The sequence below is a fragment of the Ursus maritimus genome, unplaced genomic scaffold (assembly GCF_017311325.1).
Source record: "Ursus maritimus isolate PB19 unplaced genomic scaffold, ASM1731132v1 scaffold_23, whole genome shotgun sequence".
Lineage (NCBI taxonomy): Eukaryota > Metazoa > Chordata > Mammalia > Carnivora > Ursidae > Ursus > Ursus maritimus.
Window position 1 is genome coordinate 31,799,294 of NW_024424786.1, and position 22,130 is coordinate 31,821,423.

General features: G+C 36.0%; 2 protein-coding genes across 8 annotated transcripts in view; both read left to right on the top strand.

The window, feature by feature from the left end:
- Positions 1-22,119, top strand: part of LOC103672267 (olfactory receptor 4A47-like) — a 50,322-nt gene extending 28,203 nt beyond the window's left edge. Inside the window, exons 1-7 of one of the 7 annotated variants that reach the window (XM_040639108.1) lie at positions 504-632; positions 3,446-3,560; positions 11,146-11,194; positions 16,588-16,644; positions 17,756-17,972; positions 19,488-19,551; positions 20,772-22,119. In XM_040639108.1, the coding sequence (XP_040495042.1) occupies positions 20,816-21,745 (930 nt within the window). In that variant the 5' untranslated portion in view covers positions 504-632; positions 3,446-3,560; positions 11,146-11,194; ... (2 more) ...; positions 19,488-19,551; positions 20,772-20,815 and the 3' untranslated portion in view covers positions 21,746-22,119. Of the gene's footprint in view, positions 1-503; positions 633-3,445; positions 3,561-11,145; positions 11,195-16,587; positions 16,645-17,755; positions 17,973-19,487; positions 19,552-20,771 lie in introns of those variants that run through there. The other 6 variants (XM_040639106.1, XM_040639107.1, XM_040639109.1 and 3 more) reach the window with 6 other exon arrangements.
- LOC103672371 (olfactory receptor 4A15-like) lies at positions 8,873-10,007 on the top strand. Its single transcript, XM_008701076.2, has one exon. The coding sequence runs from the start codon at positions 9,093-9,095 to the stop codon at positions 10,005-10,007; it is 915 nt and encodes a 304-aa protein (XP_008699298.1). The 5' UTR covers positions 8,873-9,092.
- Positions 22,120-22,130: the final 11 nt, after the last annotated feature.

The following is a 22,130-nucleotide window of genomic DNA, read 5'->3' on the forward strand; positions in this document are numbered from 1 at the left end:
ATCCATCCACATTTTGATGTAAGGACTGAATAAAGGATTAAATTTTATTTAGTTTTCTATGTGGGCAATTGTAGAAATGTATACTTATTTTTCCCCACTTCTTTGATATCCTAAGTTTATATTCTAAAATACAGCATATGCTTGGATCAAATTCAGGCCTCTGTTATTTTCCGTTTATTTTTATTTTTTGTTCATCAAAGTGTCTATTCATCAGACACTGATATCTGATAAGCCAAGTACTTCTTACTATTCCTTATCAGAACTATGTCTATTCTTTCATATTTATGTTTGAAAATAAAATTTTAATAGGCTACTCTAGCAAAAACTATGTTTAGTTAATATTTTTAGTATGATTTGATTTAGGAAGAGTTAATATCTTTAGAGAATTGAGAATTCTTTTTTTTTTTTTTTAAAGATTTTATTTATTTATTCGACAGAGATAGAGACAGCCAGCGAGAGAGGGAACACAAGCAGGGGGAGTGGAAGAGGAAGAAGCAGGCTCATAGCAGAGGAGCCTGATGTGGGGCTCTATCCCATAATGCCGGGATCACGCCCTGAGCCGAAGGCAGACGCTTAACCGCTGTGCCACCCAGGCGCCCCTAGAGAATTGAGAATTCTTATCCAAAAATTGGGTAGGCTTTTTCACTTAAACTTTCTTTGATGTTCATATGTAGCTAGTATCTTTCTTTGTAAATTTAGTCTTTTCGAGTAAATTTATTTTATGTTGTTTTGCAAATAGAATCTACTTTTCAAGTGTCTGTCGTTTCAATGTAGAAATTCTGCCTTTTTCCACTTCTACTTTTATTATTATTTTAAAAATTATGTCAAGCTAGCCACCATACAGTACATCATTATTTTTTGAGGTAGTGTTCCATGATTCATTAGTTGCATGTAACACCCAGTGCTCATCACAACCAGTGCCCTCCTTAATACCCATCACCTGGCTACCCCATCCCTTCGCCTCTCTCCCTTCTGAAACACTCAGGGTGTTTCCCCAGATCCATAGTCTCTCTTGGTTTGCCTCCCTCTCTGATATCCCCCCCTTCAGTTTTCCTTTCCTTCCCCTATTATCCTCCATGCTAGTCCTTATATTCCACATATGAGTGAAACCATATGATAATTGTCTTTCTCTGCTTGAGTTATTTCACTTAACATAATCCCCTCCAGTTCCATCCATGTTGATGCAAATGGTGGGTATTCTTCCTTTCTGATGGCTGAGTAATATTCCATTGTATATATGAACCATTTCATATTTATCCATTCATCTGTTGAAGGGCATCTTGGCTCCTTCCACAGTTTGGCTATTGTGGACAATGCTGCTATGAACATTGGAGTGCATGTGCCCCTTTTTTCACTACATCTGTATATTTGGGATAAACACCTAATATATTAAGGTATTATTGACTAATTGAAGTTGTATATATTTAAAATGTAATATGTGAGGATTTGATATATATAGTCATTGTGAAGTGGTTACTGCAATCAAGTAATGAGAACATCTATTACCTCACATAATTTTTCTTTATTGTAAGACCACTTAAGATGTACTCTTAGCAAATTTCAAGTAAACAATATAGTATTAGTAAGTAGAGCCACCATGCTGTATATTAGATCCTTAGAACTTATTCATCTGTTTTTAAAGATTGTATTTATTTATTTGATAGAAAGTGTGAGCTCGAGAGAGAAGTAGAGACCGTGAGCGGGGGGTAGGAGCAGAGGGAGAGGGAGAGGGAGAAGCAGACTTCACACTGAGCAGGGAGCCAGATGTGGGGCTTGATCCCAGGGCCCTGGGATTATGACCTGAGCCAAAGGCAGATGCTTAACCAACTGAGCCATGCAGTTACCTCAGAACTTCATTCCTCTTATAACTGAAAGTTTGTAGTTTTTGAACATTTCCCCAACATCCAGTCCCTGGCAATCATCATTCTTATCTCTTCTCCTATGAATTTGACTTTTTTTTTTTTTTTTTAGCTTCCACATAAGAATGAGATCATGTAGTATTTGCCTTTATTTATCTGGCTTATTTCACATAATGTCCTCCAGGTTCATCCATGTCTCAAAAAGCAAAAGTTCCTTTTTTTATAGCTGAATAATATTCCATTGTTTACACATGCCACATTTCTTTGTCCATTCATCCATCAGTAGACAGGTTGTTTTTGTATCTTGGCTACTGTGAATAATACTTCAATGAACTTGGTGCAGATATCTCTTCAAAATACTGATATCATTTCCTTTGGATATATACCTAGATGTAGGATTGCTGTATCATAGGATAGTTTTACTTTTAACTATTTTAGGAATTTCCATACTGTTTTTCATATTGGTCACAGCAGTTTACATTCCCACCAACAGCATACAAGGGTTTCAACTTTTCTACGTCCTCACCAACATGCTTCTCTTATAAGGGCATTCATTTCATTTATGAGGGCTCTGCCCTCATGATCCAATCACCTCCCAAAGGCATACCTCCTAATACCATTACATTGAACATTAGGATTTGAAAATATGAATTTTGGGGACTGCAAACATTCAAACAATAGCTCAGGTCCAATTTCATTCTTTTGCTTGTTGATATCCAGTTTTCCCAGCACAACACAGTGACACTCTCCTTTCTCCATAGTATGTTTTTGGACCCCTTTTCAGAGATAAGGTGACTACATATGCATGGGATTATTTCTATTTCTATTCTATTCTAACAGTCTACATACCTGTTTTTATGTTGGAACCATACCCTTTCGATCACTCTAATTTTGTAATGTATTTTGTGATGTTGCTAGCTTTGTTGTTTTTCAAGATTGTTTTGACTATTTGGGGTCTTTTATGGTTCCATATGAATTTTATTATTTTTTTTCAATTTCTGTGAAAAATGCCATTGGAGTTTTGATAAGGATTGTACTGAATCTGTAGATTACTTTGTATAGTATGGAAATTTTAACAACTTTATTCTTTTAATCCATGAACACAGGATATCTTTCCCTTTATTCATATCTTTAATTTCTTTCATCAATGTCATATAATTTTAAGGGTATGAATCTTTTACTTCCTTGGTTGAATTTGTTCCTAAGTATTTTATTCTTTTTTTTTTTTTTACATAAAAACAAAAATGTCTAGAAAAGTTTATTTTTTACTGTTTTCTATACAATTATGTCAACACAGGTAAAATTTCAAAGAAATAATCTGTCTGGTATTTTTATCAATTGCCAGTCACTAGTATTAATTCTAATAGTTTTTGGTGGAGACTAGGGTTATTTATATATAAGATCATGTCTGGTATGTAGTATTTTAAATCTGGCTTTTTTCTCTTACTATAACGCATTTGAGACTTATGGATATTATGTTTATCAATAGTTCATTCATTTTTATTGCTGAATACTGTTCCGTCCTATGGATATGTGACAGTTTATTTATCCCTTTTTCAATTAAGAGACATTTTGTTTTTTTCCAGATATTTGAAATTATGAGCAAAACTATTATAAATATTCATGTATAGGTTTTTGCATGAACATAAGTTCCCATCACAATTGGATGAATTCCTAAGAGTGGAAGAGACGGATTTTATGGTAGGTGTATGATTTCATAAAACACTCTTAAACTGTTTTCGAAAGTGTAGCATATTACTAGCGGCAAACGACATTTCTAGGTTTTCTCTATCTCTGTCAGAAATTAGTATTGTCAAGTTTTTAATTTTGCCCTTTGAATAGGTCAGTAGTGATATCTTGTTGTGGTTTTAATTTGCATTTCCCAAATAGCTAATGATGAACATTTTTAATGTGCTTTTTTGCCATTTATGTATCTTCTCTGGAGAAATGGCTGTTCAGTTCCTCTGACCATTGTATACCGAGTTGTTTATTATTATTGAAAGTTGAGAGTTCTTTATGTATTTTGAAAACAAGTCCTTTATCAGATATATAATTTACAAATATTCTCTCACAGCCTGTGTCTTATCTTTTCATTTTCTTTAAAATATCCTCTAAAGAGCAGAATTTCTGTGTTATGGAGTTCAATACATCATTTTAAAAATTGATTATGCTTTTATTGTTATACCTAGGCAATCTTTGCCTAATTCAAGGTCACGAAGATCTTCTCTGATGTTCTCATTGAGAAGTTTTATAGTTTCAGGTTTAACATTTAGCTCTGTGAGCCATTTTGGATTAACTTTCATTTATAGCCTAAAGTGTTAATCAAAGTTCACACTTTGAGAATATTTTATTCTCAGCATCATTTCTCTATTGAATTGCCTCTACACATTTATCATGTCATTAAATATGAGGGTCTGTCTCTAGACTATTCCATTTCATTGACCTACATATGTACCCTTTCTCCAATACTATCTATGAAGTCTAGAAAGCAGGTAGTCTAAGTTCTTGAACTTGTTCTTTTCAAAATTAAATTTAGCTATTCTTTTTTTTTAATGATTTTTTATTATATTATGTTAGTCACCATACAGTACGTCCCCGGTTTCCGATATAAAGTTCGATGACTCATTAGTTGTGTATAACACCCAGTGCACCATGCAATACGTGCCCTCCTTACTACCCATCACCAGTCTATTCTATTTTACCTTTCTTTTTTTTTAAAAAAGATTTTATTTACTTATTTGTCAGAGAGAGAGAGAGAGCAAGAGAGAGCACAAGCAGGGGGAGCTGCAAGCAGAGGGAGAAGCAGGCTCCCCACTGAGCAAGGAACTTGATGTGGGACTTGATCCCAGGACCCTGAGATCATTACCTGAGCCAAAGGTAGACACTTAATGCACTGAGCCAAACAGGAGTCCCATTATTTTACTTCTAAAAATAAATTTTTCAATCAACTTCTTTTTACACATACAAAAAAACTTAGTGGGGTTTTGTTGAGAGTTCCATTGAATCTATAGATCATTTTGAGGAGATTTGAGATTTTAGCAGTGATGAGCCTTCCAATTCCTGACTGTGGTATATCTCTCCACATATTTCATTTTCATTTGACATTTTTCATTAGTATTTTGTAGTTTAAGCATATCACAGCATATATTTATGCATTTTGTGCCTAAGGATTTCACGACTTATATTGTTCGTTTAAATGTCACATTTAAAAATTTCAATTTCAGGTGGTTTTTTGTTAGTTTATAGGTACCTGATTAATTTTTTTGACCATGTATGTATCCCATGACCTTACAAAACTCACTAATTAATTCCAGTAACTGTTTTTGTAGATTCTTTGAGATTTTCTAGGTATGAAACTATTTTGTCTGTGAATAGGGAAATTTTAAAAGTTTGGTCTGATTATTGTTCTTGGGATGCTCTTGTTTCTTTCTGGTATAAGGGTTATGCTGGGTGCATAAAATGAGTCAGGAAGTATTTTAATTTCCCCTTATTCCTGAATATGTTTCTGTAAGATTGGTACTATGTTTTAATTTTTATATAGGATCATTGATAAAGCTGTATGGGAGTGAAATTTTTATTTTGGGAGGGGAAAGATTTTAAAGAATTAACTTATTTAACAGTATTAGATTATTCTAGTTTAAAAAATTATTTTTTTTTTAAGTAATCTCTGCAGCCAACATGAGGCTTGAACTCATGACCCTGAGATCAAGAGTCACATGCTCCACTCATTGAGCCAGCCAGGCACCCCGATTATTCCAGTTTTTAATTATTTTTCTGCGTCTCTTTAGAAAGTTTTAAGGGTTCCATTTTCTTAGATGGCATATATCCTGCCACAAATTCATTTAGATGCTCCTTTATTATCATTTACAGATCAGTAGAATGGAGTGATGGAGCTCTCTTCATTCTTGATTCTTATCCTTTGTTCTTTTTCTTACTTTTTCTTAATCCATTTTGCTAGGAACTTACCAGTTTATATATTTTCTCTATTCTATTTTGTATTCTAATTTCTATTCAATTGATTTCTCTTTCCATGATTTCTGTCTTTTGTTCAATATTTCCATTCTACAATGTTCTCTGGGTTTATTTTGTTTTTCCTTTTTTCAGATTCTTAGGATGGAGGCTTGCTTCATTTCATGTAATGTCTCTTGGTTCCTAATACTTTTATTTACAGCTATATATTTCTTTCTAAGCATTCCTTTAACTGCACCCAGAACACACACACACACACACACACACACACACACACACACCTCTCTCTTTATCTTTCTGTTGAAATTTAATTTTAAAAACTATTCACTGAGTTGTCTGGGTGACTCAGCTGGTTAAACGTCTGCCTTTGGCTCAGGTTATGATCTCAGAGTGCTGGGATCTAGTCCCTCATCAGGCTCCTTGCTCAATGGGGAGCCTGCTTCTCCCTCTGCCTGCCTCTCCCCCTGCTTGTGTGCGCTCTCTCTGGCAAATAAATAAATAAATAAATAAATAAAATCTTTAAAAAAATAAATAAAAACTATTCGCTGATATTTCTTCTTTAATCCATGGTAATTTAAATTTATGTTGTTTAATTTGTAAATAATTGGGAAACTGTTATATTTATGTTGAATGCCATTATATATGTTCTGTATGATTTAAGTCCTTTGAAATGCATTGCAACTTGTTTTCTGGCCAAGTGTAGTGTCTATTTTGGTAAACATTCTCTGAGCACTCTGAGATAAGTGGAATCGTTCCACAGTGTTTTCACCCTCCCCACTCCCATACTAACACAGGTTCTATCAACTTGTCTGTGTGCCCCTATGTAACCAACTCAAAACTCTTCCCCTTAGGGGAGAATCTTGCTTTATCTACATTTGAGACAACTTTTAAATGGGTTGTACAAAATTTGTTTTCATGATGTCCTGGAAGTCAGTTCAGGTGTCTGTGTGCAAAGACATAGCTTAAACCTAACTGGAAGAGCTATGCCTATTTTGAAAGTCATGCTTGAAAGAAGAGAGTTTTTACATATTTTATTTTTGTCCATACTGGATGTTTCTCTTTTGGTGATTCAATTTCAAGTTGTTCTTTTGTGATTTCCCCCCAAGAGGAAAAGTTTCTCAAGTCCTGTTGTACATGGTGATTATCCTGGTGGCATCTCTGGAGATGTAGGTCTACCCTCAAAATTATGACAAAGGTCCCAATGAATTTAATTAGGGAAGAATCACTCTTGGAGATGTACCAGTTGAATGACTCAACAATCTGTGTTGTAGTTCAAAAGCAGATGAAGTATTTACACACCTTTTTCTTGATATAGGAGAGTGTTTGGCTCAGTGTGCAATGACTGGCTTTTTCAGGAATTGAAATGAAGGACTCAGAACATAACGAAGTATGTATATGAAATTATTCTCCATACAGGGAATCCAAAGTTTAAGTATGTTTTGTGAAGACAGACCAGTATAATTGACCACATAACCACATAACCTTTTCTAACAATTCACAACTTTCTCTCCCACTAAGTTGACTTCTTTTTTAAGATTAAAAAAAATTATTTGAGAGAGAGCAAGAGAGAAAGAGAGAGAGAGAGAGAGCACAAGCAGGGAGAAGGGGCAGAAGCAGAGGGAAAAACAAACCTCCTTCCCACTGAGCTGGGAGCCCTGTGCAGGACTCAATCCTAGGACCCTGGGATCATGACCTGACTCGAAGGCAGACATGCAAGTGACTGAGCCACCCAGGGGCCCAGTTGGCACTTTCTTTTTTTTTTTTTAACCTCAAAATGTTGGTTTAACATTCATTTGTTATTGTGACAAATTCTGCCAACAATGAAGATTTTGGGTCTCTTTGTTCACAGCCAATATTCAGACATGTTGAGATTATGGGGCCTTTGTATTCATTTTGAAAATCCCAGCAATTTAAGAGGTGACCTTTTTCTGAAGACGAAAATGAGTAAGACTTTCTGCCAGCATGGAAAGCATTGTTCACATGGAAACAGTTCAAGGTCCGGTGATGGTGCACGTGTTTTCTTGGTTTGTGTGCACAGAGATGGCATCAGTGCTCAAAGGAGAAGGGAGAAGGGACAGCAACCCTGGACTGAATTGTGTTTCAGTATGCAGGCAACTCAGAAAGTCTAATTAGATGTAAGATTCCAAAGTAGACTTCACATTTTACATGTTGGTGATGTTGGAATTCACAGTCTTTTAAAAGTTCTCCTGTGTGAATTTGATAATCAGCCATAAGAGGGGTTCTTTATGGTTACTAGAATATATGGGAATTAGCTCAGGTCTGTAATACTCTTTTTGGCTATTTCATATATAAATATATAGAATAAACGTATTTTCTCTAACATCAGTGTTTTAGAAACTAATTTCAGGTTTAGGGATATTTTATTGGGCAGATACTTCTAACTCTACGGATGGTTTCAACTGATAATGTTGTCTGAGCATTGCTTGCTGATCTGTGAAAGTTTATAGAGGATGGGGTAGCACCCACAAACTTGAATGAGTGATTTTGAAGAATCCAAGGTCACACTGTCATAATCAAGCTCTTACTTTAGTTCCTATGATTCTGTTCACAGGCGAGTTTCAGCATCACAGCATATGTATGTTGGCTATTCCTATAAATGCTTCTCTATATGATTTACCCACTTGCCATTGGTTTCTTTGTCTTCTGTATTTTGTTTTCTTAGAGCTCTGTGTCTATTTTGATATTAACTCTGTGTATGTCCTCTGAAGTGTAAATCTTTCCCCCCACCTACCTTTATCTATTGATGTCATGGCACCTTTTTGAAGTCCTTGAGATGTTTTGATATTGTAAAATATATCAATTTCACTTATTAGTTAAGAGGATTCTAGAAGTTAGAAAGTCATCTTTTTCATTAACTGGGAAGTAAATATAAATCTTGTTTTAGGTTTTCATTAACCTTAATCCATTTAAAAATTTTTATATGAAGAATTCACTATATGTATAATTTTACTAGCTTTCAGTTGGAAAGCTGGTTGTGGCACCCCATTTATTTATTTATGTGTCCTTTTCCCACATAATGACTTATCTCTTCCTTACTCTGCAAGACTGATGAGGTTGGAGAGAATATGTTAATCTGCCTTGTATTCTTGTGATTTCTGAAAGTACTGGAACATAAAAAACTATAATGCCTATTTGTTGAAAGAAAAAAACAAATTGCGTTAAGAGTTCAGGAAGTCAGTAGTAATCATTATATTTATACTAATTTTGTCTTGAACTGTGAAATAAGAACAGGCAAAAGAACATATGGAACTCAGGAACAATGTGACTGAGTTTGTCCTCTCAGGGCTCACCCAGAGCCTCCACGGTCAGAAGATATTATTTGCTGTGTTCTCGATCATCTACATCGTGACAATGGTGGGCAACCTACTCATTGTGGTGACTGTGGTGGTCAGCCCAACCCTGGATGCCCCTATGTACTTCTTCCTGGGTTACTTATCATTTATGGATGCTGTGTATTCAACTACAGTTACTCCAAATATGATTATAGACTTACTCTATGAGAAGAAAACCATTTCCTTCCAAGCTTGCATGTCCCAGCTCTTTATAGGGCACTTATTTGGTGGTGCTGAGATTTTACTTCTGGTGGTCATGGCCTATGACCGTTATGTGGCCATCTGCAAACCCTTGCGTTATTTGACGATCATGAATCAACGGGTGTGTGTTCTGTTGCTGCTGTTGGCCTGGGTTGGAGGTTTTTTGCATGCTGTAGTTCAACTTCTCTTTGTTTACAACCTTCCCTTCTGTGGTCCCAACGTCATTGACCACTTCATCTGTGACATGTACCCATTATTAAAACTTGCCTGCACTGACACCTACGTTATTGGCCTCACTGTGGTTGCCAATGATGGCGCAATCTGTGTGGTCATCTTTACAGTCTTACTCATCTCCTATGGAGTCATTCTGCACTCCCTGAAGACCCATAGTCAGGAAGGGAGGCGCAAAGCCTTATCCACCTGTGGCTCCCACATTACAGTGGTGGTCCTCTTCTTTGTCCCCTGTATTTTTATGTATGTGAGACCTCCTTCCACTTTACCCATTGATAAATCCTTGACTGTGTTTTACACAGTTATCACCCCTATGTTAAACCCTCTAATCTATACTCTGAGAAATGGAGAGATGAAAAATGCCATGAAAAAGCTGACCAGAAGAAGAAAATGAGGCCAAAGAGAAATGTGTCACCTCTTTTCAATGAAGAGTTGCTCCATCCAAGAAAGGATTATTTATTTCTAACGTATTTCTCCTCAGGTTTAATGAACTTGTGTATGATGGAAACATTGCATTTAAGATGTAAATACTACAATGGTCAAAATAGATTTCTAAGATTTTCATAAATTGTTAGGAAAATAGACGTGTAGCTTTTGGGTACAAAATGTCTTTGTTGAAACCACGGGTTTATGTTCTATGTGATGAGTTGTGCTACAGCTAGTACTGTACCTTTATTTTCATTGGTGGACAATTTTCACATGCTTTTCTCTTACATAATTGTTCTTTTTTAGAATTAATAGTGATCATTGCATATTTCAGAGAGAGAAGTTAAGAAATGGGACATAAACCCTTTGTTCACTCCTCCTTTACAAAGACTACTGATATTAATACTTGAATTATATATCTTATTTTTGTATCCTCAAGATATTTAAGTATATAATTTTGTTCATATTCCTTAGTACATAGGATTGAAAAGGAATGCTGCTTCCAAGTTATAATATTAATCATAAAAAATTAAGTTTAGAAAAAAAAACTGAACAAAAGACGTAGATATAATAAGTTAGATTTACTTATTTTTCCGAGGGGGAAATACTATTATCTTCTCAAGTGGAGCAGCTTTGTTTGGTGTTATATTTTCAATGATATGATTCATTAATCTTCCCTGGAAGTTTAGAATATCTGATAATATCTCTACCATTTTTTCAGTATCTCCGTCTCTCCTTTTGCTTACAGTGTTTCATAGCCTTCTTTAGGGACCTAGGTCCTTCCTTTCATATGTGGAGTTAACATAACCTAGAATTCATGAGCTTCTAGTATGCCATACAGAACATGATACCAGATATTTTGGGTGATATCATTGGTAAGAAAGATGCTGACAATATGGCATGCCATTCTTACCCCTGCTGTTAATGGAATGCAGATTATTAGGCAATAAAGAGGCCATAATATATATTGATTTCTTGAACAGAGTCCTCTCTCATAAGCCTCCCTCTCTCTGAATGAGGCTTGAATGAAAATATTATCTGCTTCTAATAGTGTAGGAAGCATGTGGTCAAAGAAACTCATGGTTCTGTCTCCCTTATTTATTTAGTTTGGATTCATGAGGTGCCCTGGCTATGGGGAATGGAGCCTTTTCACTGGTAAGTCACAGTGTATGAGAAATTTCATATCCCAATTTTTATCCCAATTATTATTACATGGAAATATTTTATTTTTATGTCATCTCAAAGTCTTCCCAAACATGACACTATTCATTAAATGATAGTAAACATTTGATTTTATCAGAAGTTATACAATTAAGTCATCGTCTTTTGGATGTTGCTATAGACTGAATATTTGTTTTACCCCCCAAATTCACTAAATCCCATATAATACATTGTATTTGGAGGTGGGGTGTTTGGAAAGTGATTAGATCATAAAGGTAGAGCTCTCATAAATGGGACTAGTGTCTGTTTAAAAAGAGACATCACAGACCTCACTTGCATTTTCTGCTATGCGAGGAGGACACAGCAAAAAGACTATGAACTAGGAAGCAAGATCTCACCAGACGTGGAATCTGCAAGTGTCTTGATGTCGGACTTCCTGGCCCCAGAACTGTGAGAAATAAGTGACTTTTTATGAAGCCAATCAGTCTGTGGTATTCTGTTAAAGCAGCCCAAATGGACTTAGACATTTAGTTAATTTCCAGATTTGTGTAGTTATTTCAAGTGATGAGATAAAAATCTGTGTTAATTGTCTATGTTAATTATTCTATAAGTTCCCGTAAGCCAGGAAAAGTTACTTAATTGTCTTTGTACTCTGTATTTGCACAATGTCTGACATAGAATCTACTCCATGAAGTTTGTCAGTAACATGCATTCTTGAGTTCTTGACCTATGGGAGAGGTTTTACTGATGAATTTTGATGAACTCTTTCTACATTAAGTATGTATATTTGCTACAATAGTCTTCTTTGTTATTTGCTCGAAATATTTACCTTCTTTATGTTATTATGTTGTTATAGTTATTTTTCTATAATGATCCAATATTCTCTTACTTTTGATTTCTTCTATCACATCACTCTTGGAAAATTTCATTTACTTTCATTTGGTGAATTTATAAATTTTAACATCTTTTAAAAAAATAAAAATAACTCTCAAAAAAGTTTTCTTTTAAATGATCTAGGATTTATTTTTGTTTGTAATAAGGACATATCTAGCCTGGTTTCCTCAAACAGGAAAAATAATCTGCCAAGGTTATTATTAATTTTAGTAGTAACATAAAATTTTCTATTTAATATGTCAAATTTTATACAATTAGTTTGTTTTATTTGGGGCCCATTTCCCCTCCTCCTCTGCCCACTCCTCCTGCTCCTCCTCCATTTCCTTTGGTGCATTTCCCTACCACTAACATTCTGTGTCAGTAGTCAAGGATTTTAAGGTGTATTATACCTTGTAGGAATAGTCTCCCTTAATTACTCAGCCTTTTCAAGTTTCTTACAATTTCTAAGTTTTTATTTTTCCTGATAAACTTTAGGATTATTTTGTGAAGGTTGAAACCCTCCCATAAAACTGTATGTAGAATTTCATGACCCTCTGCATTGATTTTGAGGAAAATGTCATGTTTTTATATCTTGTTTCCTCTCCAGAATGAGACACATAATGTGAAGGTTTGATCAATGTCTCAATAAAAATTTGTAATCATCTCCATAGAGTGTACATAAACCTTTCGGTTTTCTTAATTAAAAAGCAGCTTGTCTTATTTACATTTGATTCACATTTTCTTTTTTTTAAATTTAAGTTCAATTAGTCAACGTATAGTACATCATTAGTTTCAGATGTATTTATTCATTGCATATAACACCCAATGCTCATCACATCATGTGCCCTCCTTATTGCTGATCACCCAGTTACCGCACTGCCCCCCCACTGACATCCCCTTCCATAACCCTCAGTTTGTTCACATTTTCAATGAGCTGATTAGAAAGGGCTCAGTGTCTTTTGCTGGCATGAATTACAGCACAATTCAAAGGCATGGGTGTATATTCACATGCAAATGTTCATAGGCCTACATTTGACAATACACAAGTAGGTATTCAACCACGCATATCTGTATCTGACCTCATGTAGCTCTGTATAACCACATGTAGGTACGTTTTTCAATGATCTGTAGGTCTGTATCCCATTTCATATATGTGTCTCCGTGGACACACAGAGGTCTGTACCTGACAACACAAGGGTATTTGACTACCCATCCGAATACATATGTATATGTATTTGATATGATCAAATACGGGCCTGTATCTGTCTACACACAGGGCTCTTGTCATACACAGGTCTGTATCCCATTTCATATACGTTTTTCAATGATCTGTAGGTCTGTATCCCATTTCATATACGTGTCTCCGTGGACACACAGAGGTCTGTACCTGACAACACAAGGGTATTTGACTACCCATCCGAATACATATGTATATGTATTTGATATGATCAAATACGGGCCTGTATCTGTCTACACACAGGGCTCTTGTCATACACAGGTCTGTATCTGACTGCATATGAATTTGATGAGGACTTGACTGAACAGTTCTTCTGTCCTATGTGGCATGGACTCAGGTTCCTTTCTGGTATTCAGCTGATTAGGGGCTTTTAGGGAGAGTTTAAGATGACTTTACTCATGGGAATTGTGCCTTGGCAGGGATGGCTAGAAGACTGAGATTTTCTGGTTCCTTCTCCTTCTTCTCCATGCAGCCTGTCTCTTCAGTGAGTATGTCAGACTGTAAAAGGGCAGTTCAGGGCTTCCAGACGGAGGACCCAGAAGGGATTAGGCCAGTTAAGATCTCATCCCATCTTGACATGAGCTTGAAGTTCAGGATTTCAAGTTCTAAATCCAGATTGCTTCTGCACCAAATGAAAAGGCAACCCATAGAATGAGAGAAAATATTTGGAAGTCATATACCTCATAAGGAGTTAATATCCAAAATGTATAAGGAATTTACACAACTAAATAGCATATGCAAATCAAAACAAAAATTGATTAAAAAATGAGCAATGGGCCTAAATAGACATTTTCCAAAGAAGACATACAAATGGCCGAGAGGAACACGGAAGGGTGCAAAACATTACCAATCATAACGGAAATGCAAATCAAGACCACAATGAGATACTACCTTACATCAGTCAGAATGGCTAGAATTAACAAGACAGGGAACAACACATGTTGGCAAGGATGTGGAGAAAGGGGAACCCTCCTACACTGTTGGTGGGAATACAAGCTGGTACAGCCACTCTGGAAAAGAGTATAGAGGGTCCTCAAGAAGAAAAATAGAGCTACTATATGACCCAGCAATTGCACCATTGGTTATTTACCCCAAAGATACAGATGTAGTGAAAAGAATGCACCCCAATGTTCATAGTAGCAATGTCCACAAAGCTAAACTATGGAAGGTACTGAGATGTCCATTGACAGATGAATGGATAAAGAAGATATGGTTCATATACACAAGGGAATATTACTCAGCCATCAAAAAAGATGAATACCTACCATTTACATTGACATGGATAGAACTGGAGGGTATTATGCTAAGTGAATAAGTCAATCAGAGAAAGACAATTATCATATGGTTTCGCTTGTATGTGGAATATAAGGAATAGTGCAGAGGATTATAGGGGAAGGGAGGGAAAATTGAATGGTAAGAAATCAGAGATGGAGCCAAACCATGAGAGACTCTTGACTTCGGGAAACAAACTGAGGCTTGGGGAAAGGGAGGTGGGTTGGGGATGGGGTAGCTGGGTGATGGGCATTAAGGTGTGCATGTGATGTGATGAGCACTGGGTATTATATGCAACTAATAAATCATTGAACACACATCTGAAACTAATGATGTACTATATGTTGGCTAATTGAATTTAAATTAAGAAAAAGTAAAAATCTTCTGCACAGTGAAGGAAACAATGAACAAAACTAAAAGGCAGCCTACGAAATGGGAGACGATGTTTGCAAATGGCATATCTGATAAAAGGTTAGTTACCTCATTTTCCCACATACTTGCTGACATTTATTTCTTGTTTTGTTTTGATTTGTTTTGTTTTCTATAACAATCATCCTAATGGGTGTGAAAGAGTACTTCATTGTGGGTTTGATTGGCATTTCCTGAAAGATTAGGCATAATGAACATCTTTTTATGTGCCTACTCACCATATGTATATTTTCTTTAAAGTTGAAAGCTGAGACCGCAGAGATATTTGTATACTCATGTTCATAATAATAGCAGTATTCAAAATAGGAGAGGTGGAAGCAATCCAAATATCCATCGATGGATGAATGGATGAACAAAATGTGGTATATATGTACAATGGGATATTATTCAACCTCAAAGAGCAAGGAGACACTGACACATCCTTCAAGTGGGTGAACTTTGAAGATATTATATTAAGTGAAATAAGCCAATCACCAAAGAACAGGATTGTATCACAGAAAACCCCTAAGTAATCTATAGACATTACTAGAAATAATAATTGAATTTAGCAAGATTTCAGAATGGAATTGCCAAAGAAATACTCAATTGCATTTCTATGCATTAGTATTCATAACAGTGGAAAAATTACAAAATGTTAAACAGTTTTTACATTAGTTTCTGAAAACAAAAATACATAGGAAATGATGAGCAACATCCGTCCACTAATGATTACAAATATTTATAAAACTAAATTTTGTTGTTTTTGTTATTTTTTGTGCCAATGAGAAATTTCCAATTTTTTGTTTCAAGTTTTTATGTAAATTCTAGTTAGTTAACATGTACTGTAATATTGGTTTCAGGAGTAGAATTTGGTGATTCATCACTCACATATAATACCCACTGCTCATGACAACAAGTACCATCCTTAATACTCATCACCCATTTCACCCATCCTCCCCACCTCCCCTCCATCAACCCTCAGTCTGTTCTCTATAGTTAAGAGTCTCTTATGGTTTGCCTCCTTCAATTTTTCCCCCTTCCCCTATGTTAATCTCTTTTGTTTCTTAAAATCCAAATATAAGTGAAAATATTTGTCTTTCTGTCTGACTTGTTTCACTTAGCATAATACACTCTAGCATTTTCCACATCATTGCAAATAGCAAGATTTCACTCTTTTGATGACTGAGTAATATTCCTGTGGGGGGTGTGTGTGTGTGTGTGTGTGTGTATGTGTGTGTGTGTAAACAATTCTTTATCCATTCATCAGTCAATGAACAATTGGGCTCTTTCCACAATCTGGCCATTATTGATAGTGCTGCTATAAACATTGTGGTGTGTGTGTGTCCCTTCAAGTCAGTATTTTTGTAACCTTTGGGTAAATATCTAGTAGTGTAATTGCTGGGTCATAAGAGACTTCTATTTTTACCTTTTTGAGGAACCTCCACACTATGCTATATACCTCCAAACATACTGGAAGTTTTCCAGAGTGGCTACACCAGTTTGGATTCCCACCAACAGTGTAAGGGGGCTCTGCCTTTCTCCCAATCCTTGCCAGTATTTGTTGTTTCTTGTGTTGTTAATTTTAGCTATTTTACAGGTGTGAGGTGATCTCTCACTGTAGTTTTGATTTGTATTTCCCTGATGATGAGCAATGGTGAGCATCCTTTCCTGTGTCTGTTAGCCATCTGGATATCTCTCTCTCTCTCTCTCTCTCTCTCTCTTTTTTTACTTTGGCTTTAATTTAGTCCTCTTTGTCTAATTTAAGATAAAAGGTTTGCTGTTTTAGAGCTTTATTTTCAACACAAGCATAAAGCTATGCATACATTTATGTAAGTTGAAAAGTTTTGTGTGGCTTAGCACATAAGAAAGATCTTCAGCTGGTTCATACAGGTATTTAATGACTCTTTATCTATGATCCTTATGACTTAGAAAATACAATATACAACCAAATATGTGGAGATGAAGATCCTCAATGGAATCCATCATAAGCCATGGGAAAATGAATAAGAAGGGAAGCCTTCAGAGACTTGATGTAGAAACAGGTTCTTGGTGGAAAATAATTTGTTTCTTGCAGAAACAGTTACTCAATTGATAATGGCCTGAAATTAAGGAATTGAATTAATGAACTGAAAATCATTATGGTGTTAGCTGACATAGATTCAGGCCTCAGTCAACTGCATCCACTCCCACACAGAACTACAGAACTGTGACTACCTATCTTTTTATGAATTGCAACTTCAACCTCAGTAACGTCTCTCATCCTAAGGCCTTCTGCCTGTGAACCTCAGGGCCTCTTGAGTAGAGATGCTAACAGCTAGAGATAGGACCTCCTTTGCTGAGGACCTGACTAATAAGTGAACCTGAGACTGGTTCTCCTTTCACTTTGGTTTAAATATGACTTGCCTTGGGGTGCCTGGGTGGCTCAGTCATTAAGCATCTGCCTTCAGCTCAGGGCGTGATCCCCGTGATCCCCGAGTCCTGGGATTGAGCCCCATATCGGCTCCTCCACAGGGAGCCTGCTTCTTCCTCTCCCACTCCCCCTGCTTGTGTTCCGTCTCTCACTGGCTCTCTCTCTCTCTGTCAAATAAATAAATAAATAAAATCTTAAAAAAAAAAAAAGAATATGACTTGCCTTACTCAAATGTTTTCTTAAATGAAATTCACAATTTATTATTTAACATTTTTTTCTGTTCAAATTAGAGGCTTTCACATATTTGGCTGTCTGCCACTCTTTCTTGGCAAGAACTAAGTCTTTTTTTCTCTAGTCATTGTTCTAGGGGAGAACACTGTCCAGAGAGGTTACTTCACTTGAATTTGTTCAAAATATTCTAATAAACTAATCTGCAATGGCCTTACATTCTCTTTCATTGAAAAGAGTAAGGATGTGAAAAGCCATAGGCTGTGTCTGCACATATAAATGGAAGGATTATTTTCCTGATACAATGGCCCAAGAGATTTCTGAGAATTCAAATATCTGCCCAGGTAGGAGAATTTCTTCATCCCCTGGTTGTTTCCTCGGTATATTTTTCTGTGTATAGACATCCCTCATTGCTTGTACAAACGTGTGAAGGGTCCCATTCTCTGGGACAAAGCTGGGAAAGGTAGAAACATGCTTTCTATTAGAGAAGAAGTGGCCTTAGGGATACATTTTGAATGAGCAGGTAAAGAGTTCTCCTACTACCTGAGAGATTGCTCAGTCATTGGTTTTCCTGGAAGTTAAAATCCAGCATTTCACTTATTAGACAAAGAGACAGATTAATGTCCAGGGACATGAATGCTATCCTAATGATTTAAGTAAAGGACTTTTTAGTTGCCTGGTTGTACTGACCAAGAAGAGACACATTCAAATAACTACTTTGAGATTTTAAAAAAAGTTAGGACAAATAACAGGCTTGGCCAAGTTAATTTCTATTAATTGAGCTAGTTTTTATATAGTCATCTGAAGAAACTATCCTTACTTTATACAGTTGTCCTCATATTTACTGTTTGACTCTATGAGAAATAAGGTCCATACTGGAAGGACCTTTCATGTGATTTTTTCCCCTGCTTTCTTAATTGTGTCCTTACTCATAGCATGGTTCCTGGAATTAAATAGGTGTTCTAATATAAAACAATAATTAATAATTGAATAGTTATCACATCTATATTGTTAAATAAATGTTTAATATATTTATTTACAGTTCAAGGCTGATAATAAAATGGATGTTAAATGAAACAAAAGGAAAACCTGCTATGGCAAGTGGGGAAATACATGATAAATTAATCTTCACTGGAATAAAATGCTTTGGCTGGTATTTTATTCTTGACTGCCAATAGTCTCATAATTGTTCCAAACCTACTTTTTCCCTTCATGTTACATCCTTTAGACTCTAATAATGTAATTTGGTCTAGCAGTAATAGTACCTATAGATATTTAAAAAAATTTTTTGGACAACCCCAGTGAATTTAATTAAGCAAGAATCAGTCTTGGACACTTTCCAATTCTGACTTAATGACATATGGTGGTCAGAAGGGATGAAATGTCTTGTGATCTCTGCCCTATTGGGAAGAAGCTATCCTCTTAAGAACTGATAAATTTTTAGGAGATCTTTGTTAGGCTGAAAGTATACCCCTCTAAAAAGCACAAGAATGTCTCTCCTCAAAATTTGAACTCAACCGGTGTGGTCATACCAACAGGATGGAATGAGAGGACTAAGCAAGTGAATGTTATTTTTCTGTTTGAAGTTACCCGAGTTACTCCTTGGAAATGGCTGGTTGCTATCTTCTTATGTAAAATGAGGTTGCTTGTCTTTTAGATAAATTATCCTAAGATAGTAAAGTTTTATTTTTTGTGTGGACCATGGAATTCCATTTACATAATCTACAGTGCAAAAAAAAGCAATCTCCTGAATAATCAGGGAACGCCATGAGAAAAATGGACTGATAGCCCAATGAAATAAAATATACCATCAGGTAATAATGCAGCCTTTTGCTTTCTCTTGTCATACCGGATGGAAGAAAAATTCCAGTCGCAGGAATGAGTAAAAAGTCTTCCGTCAGCTTGTGGACATACCATCACAAGGTAAGACTAACAGTAAATATTGGGTACCAGGCTTCTAAAGTGTGTGAATCTTTTTATCATGTAAAAGTTACATTACTTTGAAATAAAGCAAACTTAGATTCCCATTCCAGTTTAATCACTTAAAAATAGGGGACGTGGGAAAAAGAATTCGATAGTCTGAGTCTCAGTTTGTTCAACTATGAATGGGTATTACAGTTCTTCTTACTGCAAATATGAAATGTGATTCATTGAGTTGTGAGTGTGTGATTGGAATCCACCATAGGCATTGTGAGCAGTGAACCATATTTATGAACAGATCACTTGAGCTGCCTCGTGAGAACAAATTGATGGAGGCCAGAATGAAAGGGGAGAGATGTGGTAGGAAGCTAGTGTAGTGGGTTGGAGAAGTGGTGGAGGGAGGAAAATGATCAAGTTTGTGCTCTATTTTAAAAGAGGGTTTGTAGGATTTGTTAAAGGTATCAATATGTGATATGAGAGCAAGAAAGGCAGGGTGGTATTTCTTGTCTGAGTAATGACTTAGAAGGTAGCACCATTTAGTGAGATGGGAAACACTTGCATTTGTTGCTGAAAATTAAAAAATGTAGTCTTATAAGTTCTGAATTAATATCCAATTGGAGAACAGCAGAGTTGGAGATGTTGCATATATGACGTTTAAAAATTAAGGGAGAGACCCAACATTGGAATGGTTCCACATTTATTGGTCAGGAAAAGGGGGCGTATCCAGCCAGAGATCCTAAGAAAGAGGTCTTGGTGAGGGAAGAGACTATCCAGGGCAGGGACCTTCCATTCCTAACTTGATCCACTCAGTTTGGAAATGTCAATTACCTTGAATCAGTCTTAAGTATTTCGCTTTTGTGACTTTATAAACTGTACTTTTTCATGGAATTCCCTTGCCCTCTTTTCTTGTCTTTCCATTTTTTCTTTAAAGCTCAGTGAAAGCATTGCTTCCTCTGGCGAGCCTTCTCTGATTGCTATTTGTTTGACATATTCCTACCCCTGAACTTTACATTGTCTAACTGTTTTTATAATGGTACTTATTACATTGGTGATTATTATGCATGCTACCACTGAGTGTAGGAAACCATGGCTTATTCAACTTGTGAATCACATCTGTGAAATACTGGACACAAATAGGTACTCTTGCCACATTCTTTAGTTGAATGTATCAATAAAAGATTAATCATATAGTGCATTTAAAAGTTTTCCCCCTTGTTTTGTAGATCACCAGCTTCTAATACGAGAAGTCAGCTCCTATGTAGACTAGATGGAAGCACGAAACAACGTAACTTACTTTGTCCTGTTGGGCCTCACCCAGGATCCAATGGAACAGAAGGTCCTTTTTGTTATGTTCTTACTCTTTTATATTTTCACCGTGGTGGGTAATTTGCTCATAGTGGTGACGGTAACTGTCAGTAAGACCCTGGGCTCACCTATGTACTTTTTTCTTGCTAACTTATCATGTATGGATGTCATTTATTCCTCTTCCATTTCCCCCAGATTGATTTCACACTTGTTGTTTGGGAAAAATACCATATCCTTCCAATCTTGTGTGACCCAGCTATTTACAGACCACCTTTTTGGTGGAACAGAGGTCTTTCTTCTGCTGGTGATGGCCTTTGATCGCTATGTGGCCATCTGTAAGCCCTTGCATTATCTGGTTATCATGAGGCAGTGGGTGTGTGTTGTGCTGCTGGTAGTGTCCTGGGTTGTAGGTTTTCTGCATTCAGTAATTCAAGTTAGTACTATTTATGGGCTCCCATTCTGTGGTCCCAATGTCATTGATCATTTTTTCTGTGACATGTACCCGTTATTGAAACTGGTCTGTACTGACACATATGTTGTTGGCCTGTTAGTTGTGGCCAATGGAGGGATGTTCTGTAGTATTGTGTTTGTGTTCTTGCTCACCTATTATGGTGTCATCTTGCACTCTCTAAAGAACCTTAGTCCAGAAGGCAGGCGGAAAGCCCTGCAGACCTGTGGTTCGCACATCACTGTGGTGGTCTTCTTCTTTGTTCCATGTATTTTCATATATGCAAGACCTGCTAAGACCTTCCCCATTGACAAATCATTGACTGTGTTTTATACAGTCATAACCCCCATGTTGAACCCACTAATCTACACTCTGAGAAATTCTGAGATGATAAATGCCATGAAGAAGATTTGGAAGAGAAATGTCATATCAAGGAGTAAATAAGTGCCTTATGAAGAAATAATTTAGAATTAGAGTGAATCTCCTCAAATGGTAAAGTCAATTTAGCTGTAAATGGATTTTCAGTAGGAGTCAATAAATAATTTGTAATGTAGTAGCCAATGAAAGTTTTATGGTTCCCCTAATTGGTATTTATTTTTAATTTTTTCATTCAGATAAATTAATATACATTGTTAGATTAGTATCAGATGCACAATAGCATGATTTAACAGTTCTGTACATTTGCTCATCATGATGAGTATAGTCTTATTCCCATATGTAATGACGTTGTCAATGGAATTTTTACACTAATTTTTAATTAATTGCTTTTATTACTTTTATTCTCATTCTTATTTTTAGTTGGATTCTGGTTTTTTTTTTTTTTTTAAAG